This window comes from Notothenia coriiceps, unplaced genomic scaffold (assembly GCF_000735185.1).
Source record: "Notothenia coriiceps isolate Sejong01 unplaced genomic scaffold, NC01 NC01_scaffold00017404, whole genome shotgun sequence".
In the NCBI taxonomy this organism is placed as follows: domain Eukaryota; kingdom Metazoa; phylum Chordata; class Actinopteri; order Perciformes; family Nototheniidae; genus Notothenia; species Notothenia coriiceps.
This window is the reverse complement of record NW_011350105.1, coordinates 40,453-53,211: the sequence shown is the minus strand read 5'-3', so window position 1 is coordinate 53,211 and position 12,759 is coordinate 40,453. Positions and strand designations below refer to the sequence as shown.

Genomic DNA, 12,759 nt, shown 5'->3' with positions numbered 1-12,759 from the left:
AGAGAGCGCGTTGATGGTTTGGTTTATGGCACGGCTGACTGATGGTTGCGATATTCCTAAATCGTCGGCATTGCAAAGTTGCATTTTCCCTGTTGCTAAATATCGTAGTGTTGCCAAACATTTTATTTCCGGACTAATCGGGTTATTCCTGTTAGTCGGGGATGTTATTGTATCCCGCACTAATTCCACAACAAGTTTGATACCCTCACGATTTAGCCTATATCTCTTGATCAATTCACAGTCTTCCATTGTCTCCAAAACATTTCGTCTCGCAGCCATTTTCAGATTCTTCGTGAATAGGTCTTACTGAGTTAGGAGTCCTCTCGAGGACTTTTAAGCTCTCCTAAACTTAGGTGCTACTTTTAGGCCTAAAATACTTTGTGAATTGCTCTTAGTGAATAAAATTAGGAGTCCTAAATTTAAGACTGACACACCCATTATGTTTAGGAGTTTCTCCTAAATTCGCCAGTTAGGAGCTACTTTTAGCCCTAAGATCCTTTGTGAATACAGCCCCTGGTTAGGATGAATGGAATCATCTCGTTAGGTTGTTTCAATAAAGAAGACCAGAAACGATGTCTCCCAGCACAGTAGCACTAAACTCCTGATGGAATGTTGCCTTTCATATCATTAAAAATGCACACTGGCTAATTCATTGTTTCTTCTGAATCTCTCGATTTTGGTGAAGGAATGGCGGACTTCACCACAAGTGTTGAAAACTATATGACTTGAATGGCTCACGCTGAAAGAAAGCTTTACACATTTTATTTGTACATAACAACTTTGCAATCAAGAGTGAACAAAATATATTAATCATACAGAATTGTACACACAGTTACCTGGAAGCAGCAAAGAAACTTGTGATCTGATAGCCAAAGCTTGCATAGTAGGCGTGCTCCATGATAGCCATCATCTGAATACAGTTGTAACCTGCAAACAGAGTGAGGAGGGACATTAAAAAAAAAATTCTTATTCGTCTAAGACTTCCCTACTAGAATATTGTGACCTGACTTTGTCTAACCTATTGAAACATTCAGATATTACCCATGGCTAACCAACTAAATGATCATAAAAGATGTGTTCATAATGTGTGGCAGCATGATGCAATGTAGACATCTTGGTGTTTTTTGTTTGTTATTTAAAGCATTGTATCCTTTCTATTTGGATAACCTTATTTCCTTTATTAACTGGAGGGAGTGTTATTCTCATCATCTTCTCTTTACTTAAGATTTTTCTTAGAAGTAGATGGGCCCACCCCCACAAAGGCAGTACTCACAACAGGAAAATATTGCATGTTTCCGCCCCTTTGATTCAGATTCCCTGCAAACGTTTGTTTCTTCCCACAAGTTTCATCAAAATCAGGTCATTAGTACATCAAGTACGCTGTTGGTTAGACACAAAAGCTAAGAAAATAAGAGCAATATGTTTATGAAAAAAATCGGTTCCGATGTGATTTGGCTCATTAATATGATACAACCAGCATGTGGTAACGGTAGGACTCAATACTATTTGACCAGTGTCAGTCATACTGTATAAGTGAGCTGCAGGTGTCCTTTTTTGACACAAGCTCTAGTATCCTAAAGACAAGCAGCAGCTACAGGGAAACACCAGCTATCAGAGTCAGGAGGTCATGTACAACATTTCAAACAACCCACCAAAACGGCTTCTATGAATAAGAGAACAACAGGCTTTTAAACTCTCACTGAGCACTCCATAGGGAGGCCCTGCGGTTCTTCACTGTTGTGTGGAGCACATTTATTTATTTATATATTGCATCTTCTTTTCAGGCTGGAGAGACGGAGAGAAAGAAACACTGGCTTCTGAAATGGAGTGACAAAGCACTGGGGTGAGCTGAAGTTTTTTATATTTATATATACAGAGCGTATATACTCCACAGTGGAGGAAATGAAAAGGCAGGCAGAGGCAGCCGTCACGAGAGACAGTGGAGTTTAGCCTCCTGGAGAATCCTATTGTGCAGATTCGCTCAGCTGCTGCAGGTGGATTTTTCGACAGAATTTACTCTGGCAGTTCTCTTTCCCACAAAACAGGATGACACTGCCAAGGAAACAGCGTTTATCTGATTGCTCCTGGTTTGCTATCTTTACTTTTTAACAATGTGTGTACAGCAGGCTGCTTTAAATGCTAAATAATCCCACATCTCATAAGAGCAGGATTGCAAACCAAAACGGGGATATTTTCCTTAAGGCTGAATTCACATTTAAATCTTGAGCTTTAAGGAAGTTGAGTAGATATTAAGAAAATATATCACACATCAATTGTTTTACTCCAAGTCAAGTTTAAGGACATGTATTGATTTAGAGTTAACTATTTTAATCTGCAGGATGCAATATGGAGCCTATCATTGAAAATGTAGCAAGGTATTTTTGTTCAGTCAAATCTTAAACATTCTGTCTTCAAAACAGTTTAGAAAAATGAATAGCAAGACAAGCTCACAATTATGTTAACATTTTAAGTATAATCAGCACTCATAAAACTTTTTCACAATGTGTTTCCAATTCAAGCATAATTATTAATGCATGTTCTCTATATATTATAATTGAACAAAGATGAGATAAATATTATCTTGAAGAAATATGTAGGAAATGTTTATTTAGTTGAGTTTATGTTCACAATCACCTCATGATAGTTTTTTTTCATCTGATAAAATTCAACTGAGTCAAATGGCAAAATTCAATACATAAAAAAACAGAATTCAACATTAAACTGAGATAAGCTGTAACTGTCAGTCATTGACATATTTAACAGATGTTACACCAAACAAATAGGCTCAAAGTCAAGTACAGACAGCCAACATCTCTGAAGGCTATACTGAACTAAAGCAGATAAAGAAAATATATATATTTATATATATTTATATATATATATTAACCGGCAAATTGATTGAAAAAATAAACAATTGTGAACACTTGTCATCATCTTTTTGTAGTTACATTTTCCAGCCCTACAGTAAGTACAAGTCTAAATGATGCTCTCTTCTCTTGGAAGATGGAAAGTAGACAGATTATAAATAATAACTTTGGTTTGGTTCTTGATAAAAACATTGTCCGATCATCAGTGAGCCCTTCAGGTCATGCGAGTAAAAAGGATGTTGGCTTGCTCTGTGACAGCTCGACCACAGAAAATACAACTACTGTGCAGGAGAAACAGCTAAGGACCAGTGTTGACAAAGATGGAACAGGACACTGGTAGTTATACAAAAAATGTCTCTCAAACTACATTGCTGGCTCTCATTTAATGTGTACGGAGGAATACACAAACATCACCTTTATGGTTCACTTACTCTTCGTACTTAACTTTAGAAAGTATAAAATGTTCTCAAGTCGAGTAAAAAGAAAAAGCTCTGGCTGACACTTATATGAAGGGGATCAGAGCAGGATGATATTCTTGCAGTTTTTAAGGACTTGAGTAGCCAACTAAATAATAGGGAAGTCAAAGGGAAGACAGTAATTTCAGGTGGTCTTATGTCTTACCGGCGTCTCTTATATGAGGCAGCACGTTGGTTGTGAAGTTGGTGTACGTGGCAACCTTTCCCTCGGGTGAAGCGATGCCCACGTGAGCCTCATAGATTCTCAGGCCCTTGGGCTTCTTTGGCCGAGGGTGGATTTGCTGGAGAGGGATTCAAAATCATGACAGCCATTTTCCTAAAAGTACCTTGAAATACAGTCCATTTTATGAGTAATCATGAGCAAAAAGGTCAAAGACACAGTGTGGGTTTTCAGGGTCTCATCCCACCACAGTGGCTGGAAATGGTTGTGCACATGTTCAAATGTCTATGATTCAGCCTGTCTCTGTTACACAATAGGAAAATGATTTGTTTTATACATAGACCAAATGTCCTGATGGCTACCCACCAGACCTTGTGAACAGGCTATTTGAAGTACATGATTGAGCCACTTGTAAATAAAAGGGAATAAACACCCAGTAAGAGGGCTTCTCTAATTAAAATGGTGCCAAATAACAAGCGATAAAGAAAGTAAATAGCCTCTTATTATTTTGCTTGTCGACACTTGCGATGAGGGTATCTAGTAGCATTGAGTCACATTCAGACCCTCTCAGCATCAAGCAGCCCCATTAAAGTAATACTTTAACCACAAATAACCTTTTGTCTATCAATTACTCACTCTTTGTTACCTAGAAAACTGGAAGAAAACGCTTTTCATGCACTTATCCGGAGAATGTTAAGCACACTAAGCGGAGGAGTCTTGATGAATGGAAGTGAATAGGGTCCGCGTTTAACAGTAGCACATTAGTATCAAATCAACCCTTTTAGCATGATCCAATTGTGATTTATTCAGTATTATGGTCAATATTTTCAACACATGTATGCTAAAATCTTTTGCATACACAGGCATTCGGATACACGTTTTCTTTAAGAATTCAGGGTATCAAAGGGTTAGTAAATAATAAACAAATGGTCATTTTAGGAGGAAGTATTCCTTTAAGAAAAGGCAACAACATTATATGATATATAATGCTGATTTTTAATGTTTAAAGTGTTTGTTCCACACTGTAAGAAATTAATTGATTTAACGGGTTTACCATCAAACCAAAAAAGTTTTGATGAGGTTTTTAAAATGAAGCCTCAATGTTTTCACCCCCCAAAAAATCTGCTCAAATAGTTTTCAATGCTGGCAGCTCAGAATGCTCCTACTAACAAAAACATGAAAAATAAACCAATCGCTCTAAGATTGATTGCACAGCACTGGTGTTTTTCAAATTCAGAATTTCCCCCAGGGGTTTGTATTTTTTTGTTTGTTCTTTTCAGAATAAAAAAAATTGAAATATGAATAGAAATTAAAAAAACGAAAAACATAAAAAACATAAAAATCAAAACTCACAGTGTAGGGATTAGGTGGATCCCAGTGAACCCAGTCGTAGATGACAGATTTCTCATCTCTGGTCACATATTTAGCCCAGGGCGAGATGCGGTACAGACGTTCACCTTCCTCCGTGTGAACCACCACCTGGGAAAAGTAGACAAATGAGTTTTATGTTATGGCAAGGGCACTTACTGTAAACAATGACAGAGAGAGGGGACACTTTACATAAGAGGAAGGTCACACACACTTTGTCTAATAAGCAGAAAGGATAGGGTCCGCAATAAACATCATAAAGGATGGAGGACTAAATACAAATAGCATTCAACTGAAAAAATATGATTGCAATAATGCAAAAAATGTATCATCATTGCAAACTACTTTAAGAGGCCTAGCCACAAATCAACAGACGCTGCGATGTCTTCTGGGTCTCCTGTGTGTTTCAGTCCCTGGACATTTGCGATTTTAAAGTCAGCATTTATTTACATCTTCCAGCCATGAAATGCTTACATCATAAAACTGTGCTGCTCCTCCCCATCCATTACACAGAAAAGATGGTGCAGATCGCTCAACCAATAAACCAAACATCTTTCAAAAGTGCCAACATGAAAACCACCCGTCTTCCAGGAAGCTGCTCCCTGCTCTCCAATGCAAAACTCAAACCTATTATGCTCCCATAGAGCACCGAAGACTTAATATGGTGTAGAGGACAAAAGGCTACAGTATTGACCAGAACAGTTGTTGTGGTGAATCTGGATTCAATGGTAATTATGGATTGTTTTCTTTTTTTCCCGTTGGTTTTAACACAGTTGGGGAGCCAGGAAGCCATTTGAAAATCAAAATCATTATCCTTTGCCTCTCATCTATTATGTCTGCCATTTAGGATTGGAAGGGGTTCAAATAAGAATAGTTTGTACATCCAACTGAAAAGTTACTTTCCTTCCATCAGTCAAATAAGAAAGGAGAAAGCCAGCATGAGAGTTGGAAATACCCGGCTATAAATCGATCCTGCAGTGTTACCCACAGTATGTGTTCGCCCTGTTTGGTCCCCTGCAGAAACAGGCATTAGAACACAACTAATTCTGGCCATACCATTGTAAAGTAATGACCGCTCCAATGCCAGACCCCCCTCTGGGGTTTTTTCATTATGGTCAGGCCACCTGGGGTTTAGCTGCCTGGGTCCCCTTATGACATGCTTCACAGTTTATAGGATTAAGAAAAGATAGTTGGATAAATGGACTGGCAAAAAGCCGGACAGCGTGGTGGTCCTTCAGACAAATTGACCAGCATTAGGAATATTAAAGACAAAAGAGACTGGTGGGCAGGCAAGGGGGGGGTGCTTGAATAGGAAGAGCCAAGCAATATGCGAGAAGTAAGGTGTGAATTAAAAAAAATAACAAAAGGGAGCGAATTGTTTAGATAACACCGCGGATCTCTAAAATCTTGCACGCTCTCAACAAAAGTAGCTCATTGTTAATACTGTACCCAGACAAATGCTTGTGTATGGAGATAAATTGGACCCTGAACAAAGGGGGATAGAAGGGCAAGCTGCTCTACATGAGAGTGATTGGAGCTAGGCTTGTGCTTCCACGAGGGAGTGCTGTGGAACAAATTCTAAAGTGGAGCTCACAGCAAGACAGCCATTCACAGGCAGCGGGGGTGCACAAGGAAAGGCCAGGTGCCAGCTTTTCCATCTGCTTCTTATCGTCCTCAGACTGACCTCCGCTGACAATGGGAGCCGGGCAGCCTGTCCAGGGCGCAGAGGAGCGCCAACGATGACCCGGCCCCAAGGAGACTGGTGCCACGGTGCTACGGTGCCATCCATCCCATGCCTGGCAACGCATGTCAGGATTAATTCTCATGCACACCGTTTGCTTGGGAAACAATGCATAATGGGGAGGTGTATCTTTTGCATTTTACCCTGATGAATTATTTACAAGAGCTAAAAACCAATCATGTACCCCCACAGCGGGGAGTGTTCTGCTCAGACCAACGTGGCACGATGTCCTGAGGGATACCTGCCGCAGACAGGAGATTAAATAACTGCCATACGTCGGGCTCCTCAGGTGTATCTACCCCCCACTGTGCACATTGTGTACATACAGTCTTCTCCCCTGTGCGCGCTGTAAGTATGACATGCTGTTGACGGCGACCTGCCAGGTTTTCACTTGGTGCATAAGACACCGTACATAACAGGTAATCTCCCTTACACATTGCGATGACAATCCCCGTCCCACCACGGCAAGATGACACCCTCTGAGTGTGTGAAACTAGGCACAAAGATGTTCACTTCTCTACCTTGAGTTTGGAGTTGTGATCCACAGCTGGAGAGTTGTCATGCTTCGGAGGTAGAATCAGTTCCCACTTGCCAAATTCTTGCTTGGTGTAGGGGTGGGTGAATTTCTCCCAGGCATCTGTAGGGGAACACAGCAAGGAATTAATCACAGTGAATGTATTGGTTTACAACTTTGCCTATCATCAATTAGCTCTGAACTGATCAAAGACATCACTATGATTATTGATGGCAGAGCAGACTAAGCCAGTGCATTGATACCTTGTGTCCCTTTGGTATCCTTATAGGAAATAATCACAGAATTGTTTTTATAATTAGTTGTTTTTTTTCTATCTTGTTTATTACCTTGCGATTCATGAGGTCTTGACCCCAGGATGAAAACAACAATTTCTTGTCTCAGTTTTGTACTGCTAATTTGCTCATAAGCCTGGCATACTTTTTATATAAAAACAACAGCTGTGCTGTGGGCAAAATACAAGATTTTGGCATCAAAAGCATTTTTATTTGTAAGTCTTTAGTCTGAATAGTGTTGACCAATAACAATTGAGCATATTTTGGTTGCATGTCGTACAATTTAGCTTTTTTGGTCAACAGTTCTAGTCACCACAGTGGCTCTATTTCAATATTCTCCTGTGGGCCTCTTTATTTTTCTGACCTCTACACTCTGTCTTTACACAATGTCTCCCTCTCTCTCTCACATGTTGTTTTTGTAGTTTTGCAACAGCAAGTAAAGCACCAGGCTCACTCATCTAAAATTCAAACTTAGCTGATCATTGAATTGTATCTCTGAGGGAATAAACTAATGGTTTGCATTCATAACTGCTGATACTGCATTACCAATTTTGATTAACTGACAGGAATATATCAGACATTAAAGCAGACGGCTTAGCAGGACAATTTAGGATGTCATTTTTTTCCGCCAGCCATATCTGTTTGCTATTCATGAGCAAAAACAACAGCAGGACAGAAAATGAATCACAGGAGATGCTCCAGGAGTGACCGGGCACAACACCAACACTTTTTACAGGCAGGCCAAGTCATATTTCTTCACAATTTATTTATCTCCCTTTGCTTAAACTCCTCTAAAAAAAAACTAAAAAAAACAGTGCATTATGCATCCAACTTGCACCATATTCATGAATAGGGCTGCTGGGCTGCTTCCACATTTACTATGAAATTGAAATCAAATAATATGACTGAGCCGTGTCAAAATGTAATCTCTCGCAGAATTGAATGTTGGAATTGAGCTGCTGCCAAAGGTCTTCGGAAGATAATTAAAAAGGGAAAAGGAACAGGAGAAATATGGAAAGAGGGAATGGCAGCAACAGAACTAACTAGCACAAAAAATGTGTAGGGACAATAAACAAATTGAAAAATCTCGGGTTTGCACACAGTATCAATCTGAAGGTATTACTATTAGCATTTGCTTTCCTTTATCATCACCTGCAGGGCGCCAGTTCAGAAGGGATGTGGCACAGAGGCAAGTGTGTGTGCACTGCTGTGGCATGGCCAATGGAATCTGAGTTATGTGCACAGCTCTGAATTATTTCACCAGCCTTTTGTTATTCTTTTTTTTTTCTATTTGTTTTGTTATTGTTGTTTGTCTGTTGAGGGTAAAATATTACTAGTGGCATGTGTAATAGATGCATTAATATATTTGATAAAGGAAATAAATGACACTGAGGGCTTGTATTACCTGGTACAGTATATATACGGTATATATATTTGATATATGAGGGCAGCTCATTTAATCTTGGTAATGACGACAAAAATAAATGATCTTGCTGCATTTTCACCGCCGATATAAACTGGAAATAACACTCAAAAGACTATTAACCTGAAATTACTTTCAAAGTCGGGGCCGAAGGGAATAAAGATTTCAGTGCAAACACAGAGGTTGCACTCTCTCAACAACTTTGTAGGCGATGATGAAATAACCAGCTACTAAAATATTAACAAACACATTCAAAAAGAACCCCCTTCAGTATGCAAGTTTATCCTTAGTAATCAATATTTTCCACATTTCTACTCCCAGGTTGGTTCATCAAAAGGGCTGATAGCCTTGCACCAGGGTTCTCTATGCCTTTTCTTAATTTTTTGCCACTTTGTGTTCAAGAGTTCAGAAATTTCACATTTCTTATTTAGTGCACTGTGAAGATATGCAACATTCCTGTTCGCAAGGAAATGTCTTTGTCCATGTTGGTCCCAACAGAGTATGTAGCTCTATATTAAAGTGTCATTTCCTTTTTAGTTATCCGATTCAACTCTGCAATTTGATTGCTATTATGCAATAAGGCATATTTATGATCTATTAGCTTGCTGGATGCTTGTTTTAAAAACACTTACTGTGCCAAAAACAAATGTCTTCAAGAAAAATAATCACTATTTTCTAAAAAATTAACTGAAAAAAATATCTGTGGGAGGTTTAAGCTTTAGTTTTAGGGTGTTATCAACAACACATTTAGAAGGAAGTGTAACTTTAACCAAAGAAAATGCATCCGACTGCTGACATGTTGTTCAGGAGCCGACAGCTCTTCTCAGGATACTTACTGAAGTCCCCGGTTAGGAAAAGGGCCTCTGCAGCCGGAGCCCACTCCCTAAAATGCAGGCTGTTGTCCGGCTGCCGCTGCACACCGAAGGTCTTGTAGCTTTGTGTGAACTGGTCATAGCCTCCTTCTGTCTCCTCCAGCTTGGAAAGCTGCTTCTGAAGCTGCTCATACCTTCAAACCACAGGGAAAACACACACATTATGAGTTAAATGGAAAAGCCACAGGTGAATACACAATCTGTACAATGAAGTCTAATTGATTTAAGTAATTGGCTTTTTGATGACCCCCTGAAGAACCTATATTGCATTAGGTCTGTCTGTTACACATGGGGGGGGGTTGAATTAATACAAAATGTAGACATGTAATTTACACAGCTTTCTTTCCAAACTGACTGTTACAGTATATTCAGGGTAAGGACAGTGAGTTCAGGATTTGATTTATTTATTATCAAAGACCTTTATAACTTTAAAAAAAGTTGATATAATATTGTGAACTATTAATAAAGTGTAATAGCTCACATCTACACACATGGTACACCAATGGCAAGGCAATTTTATTTATATAGCACTTTTCAGCACGTGGCGATTCAAAGTGCTTTACAGATTAAAAGCAAACAACATTTAAGAACAAATACAGCACAAATACATTATTAAAAAGGCATTTAAAGACACAGAGCAATAACCTTTTCTTAGTGGAGACACATAAGCTCATACCAAGTGCTCTTGTTTGCATATTTTTTATCAGCTGTTTTCCTTTTTTGAATGTGAATTACAGCTCTATCTGATATGTATTTGCATGTATTTATAATGTGACTGCTTCGTGCCTCTAGGGGGCAGCAGCAGCCTGTTTCTGGCGTGTCTGTGGTCTGTAGAAAGACTCAATGACCACAGAAATAATACATTTAAGAGTCAAAACAGTCCCTCTCATGACTGTTATTAAAAACGTACTTATTTCCATAGCAGTGTATTAAAAGTGTGTGTTTCTCTGTTGTTTATTCAGCTCAAATGTCTGCTATTCTGCAATCAACGGCATAAGATGACGATCACAATATTTCCATGGCTTTCTCTTCCAGCAGGTGGCGCTGCTACAGTCTTACATATACAGATATTAGGAAGTAATATGGGCCATATATTCCACTTTCTCATATCAACGTGCCAAAATATCCTCTGGTCTTTTTCTCTTCGCTGTAGACTTCCAGTTTAACTCACAGTGCCCTTTTATACTGCACGGGTTATTATCAGCTGTATTGCTCTCCACGTTCTTATTCTTCCAGTGGAAATTGACCCATGATCTGGAAAATGAAAACCATCATTCTGTGAAAATAAGTTTCACCTGACAAAAGAAATGAAGATCAATATATGCTGGAGTTTCAGGTCTGCTCTGTGTATATATATTATTTATATACTTCTTTACTTCAGTTACTTTATACTCCCACTCCATAAAATCACATCTTTTAACTGCACCTCATTATAAGATGAGTTACTTTTAAGAATGAGGAGGCGTGTGGTGCAGTGGGTTGTGCGTTGGTGTTCACATCAGTCAGGTTCAAACCCCACTGCAGTCAGCATGTCGTTGTGTCCCTGAGACACCTCACCCCAAATTGCTCCTGTGGGGATTACCCACAGTACTGAGTATGTAAGTCGCTTTGGATAAAAGTGTCTATGAAATGTAATGTAATGAATGATGTTACTGATGCAAAATCATCTTATCATGATTACATGTTAAGCTACCCAGCAGCAGTATATACAATGATTAAATCAGATTCACCTTTACCAGCTGCAACATTAAAGGGTCTATTATGTAAAATGTCAGGTTCATTAAATGTTGTACTTTGCACTTTGGGATTTTAACCTTTGCAGACCATTTACATGCACAAAAACCTAAATAACACACTGCAGGAAAGCATAATAGGGCTTCTTTTAAGTGATGAACCCACATGAGAAAATCCATGATTATAAAACTACATGTTGGTACGTTAGCATGAATTTAAATGCATGACATCTACTTCTAACAGAGTATTTTTACACTGCAGTAAAGCGCCTTTTACTTAAATAAAAAATCTGATATTACCTCCGGCTCTCCGGTCATGCCCCGTGACCCCCTGCTGAGATACAGCGAGTCTATAAAACGTATTTCCATGTGATTCAGGTCTGACATTCTGCCCTGCATGTCTCCAATTCAAATGCCAGTTCAGCGGAGCAGAATGAGACAAAAGACACACGCATATCCTCCTGGTGTTTTGCAGCATTGCTTCTCTACATGTGGTGTCTCACATACAGTGAAAACTGTTTCAACTGCAGGCCATAAAGCAGACTATCACAGCCAGATCTTACACTGCGACAAGTTTTAAGATAAGATGAGATAGACCTTTATTGATCTCTGTAGGGAAATTCACGTGAGGCGAGTGAATGAGAGTGAAACACAGGAAAGTTATGAGTTCAAACAAGGATAATAAATAAGAGTAAACAAGTAGGTGACGGTATGAATAAGAATGCCAACAATAGACTAAGGTAAAACAATGAGTAGCCGATGTTACATATATTAAGATATGAGTTAAGATAATTAAATAAACATACTGGTGTCACGATGTAACACGTGCGCTTCTATTGGCTATTGCTCCAACACATTGTAGGTGATAGGCCAAGGGTGCAAGACATCTCTCAGCAGCTAACCAATCACAAAAGAGCCGGCCAGCTAACCAATCAGAGCAGACTGGGCTCTGCATTGTTTCAGGCAGAGGGTGAAAAGAGGTGCAGCAGCACAGGCAGTATGAGAACAGTAAAGAGCTTTTTGAACATTAAAGCATGGAGACATGTCACAGTAGAAGCATTAAATACTAATATGACCTGGAAAATCTGCATAATAGGGCCTCTTTAATAAGATATTTACATATTTGAACATAACATTTCAGAAAACGTAATTATAAATGAGTGTCCCCGCCCCCTTGCAGCAGATTTTCAGTTTGATCAGCGACCTCTGTGACCTGGACGTCCCGAGGAAAGGCTGAACTGTGTGAACTGTAACAGACCGGAGAGGTGAGGAGATGTGAGAGGAGTCAGAGGGGAGAGAGAGGAGGGGGGGG

At 39.3% G+C, this 12,759-nt stretch overlaps 1 protein-coding gene across 1 annotated transcript in view; it reads right to left on the bottom strand.

The window, feature by feature from the left end:
* The window catches only part of LOC104950371 (1,4-alpha-glucan-branching enzyme-like), a 29,024-nt gene that overhangs the window by 7,694 nt on the left and 8,571 nt on the right, over nt 1–12,759 (bottom strand). The window contains exons 3-7 of the mRNA XM_010776889.1: nt 9,679–9,848; nt 7,134–7,249; nt 4,857–4,982; nt 3,489–3,624; nt 837–927 (exon numbers count right to left, since the gene is read on the bottom strand). Of these exons, the coding sequence (XP_010775191.1) occupies nt 837–927; nt 3,489–3,624; nt 4,857–4,982; nt 7,134–7,249; nt 9,679–9,848 (639 nt within the window). The remainder of the gene's footprint in view (nt 1–836; nt 928–3,488; nt 3,625–4,856; nt 4,983–7,133; nt 7,250–9,678; nt 9,849–12,759) is intronic.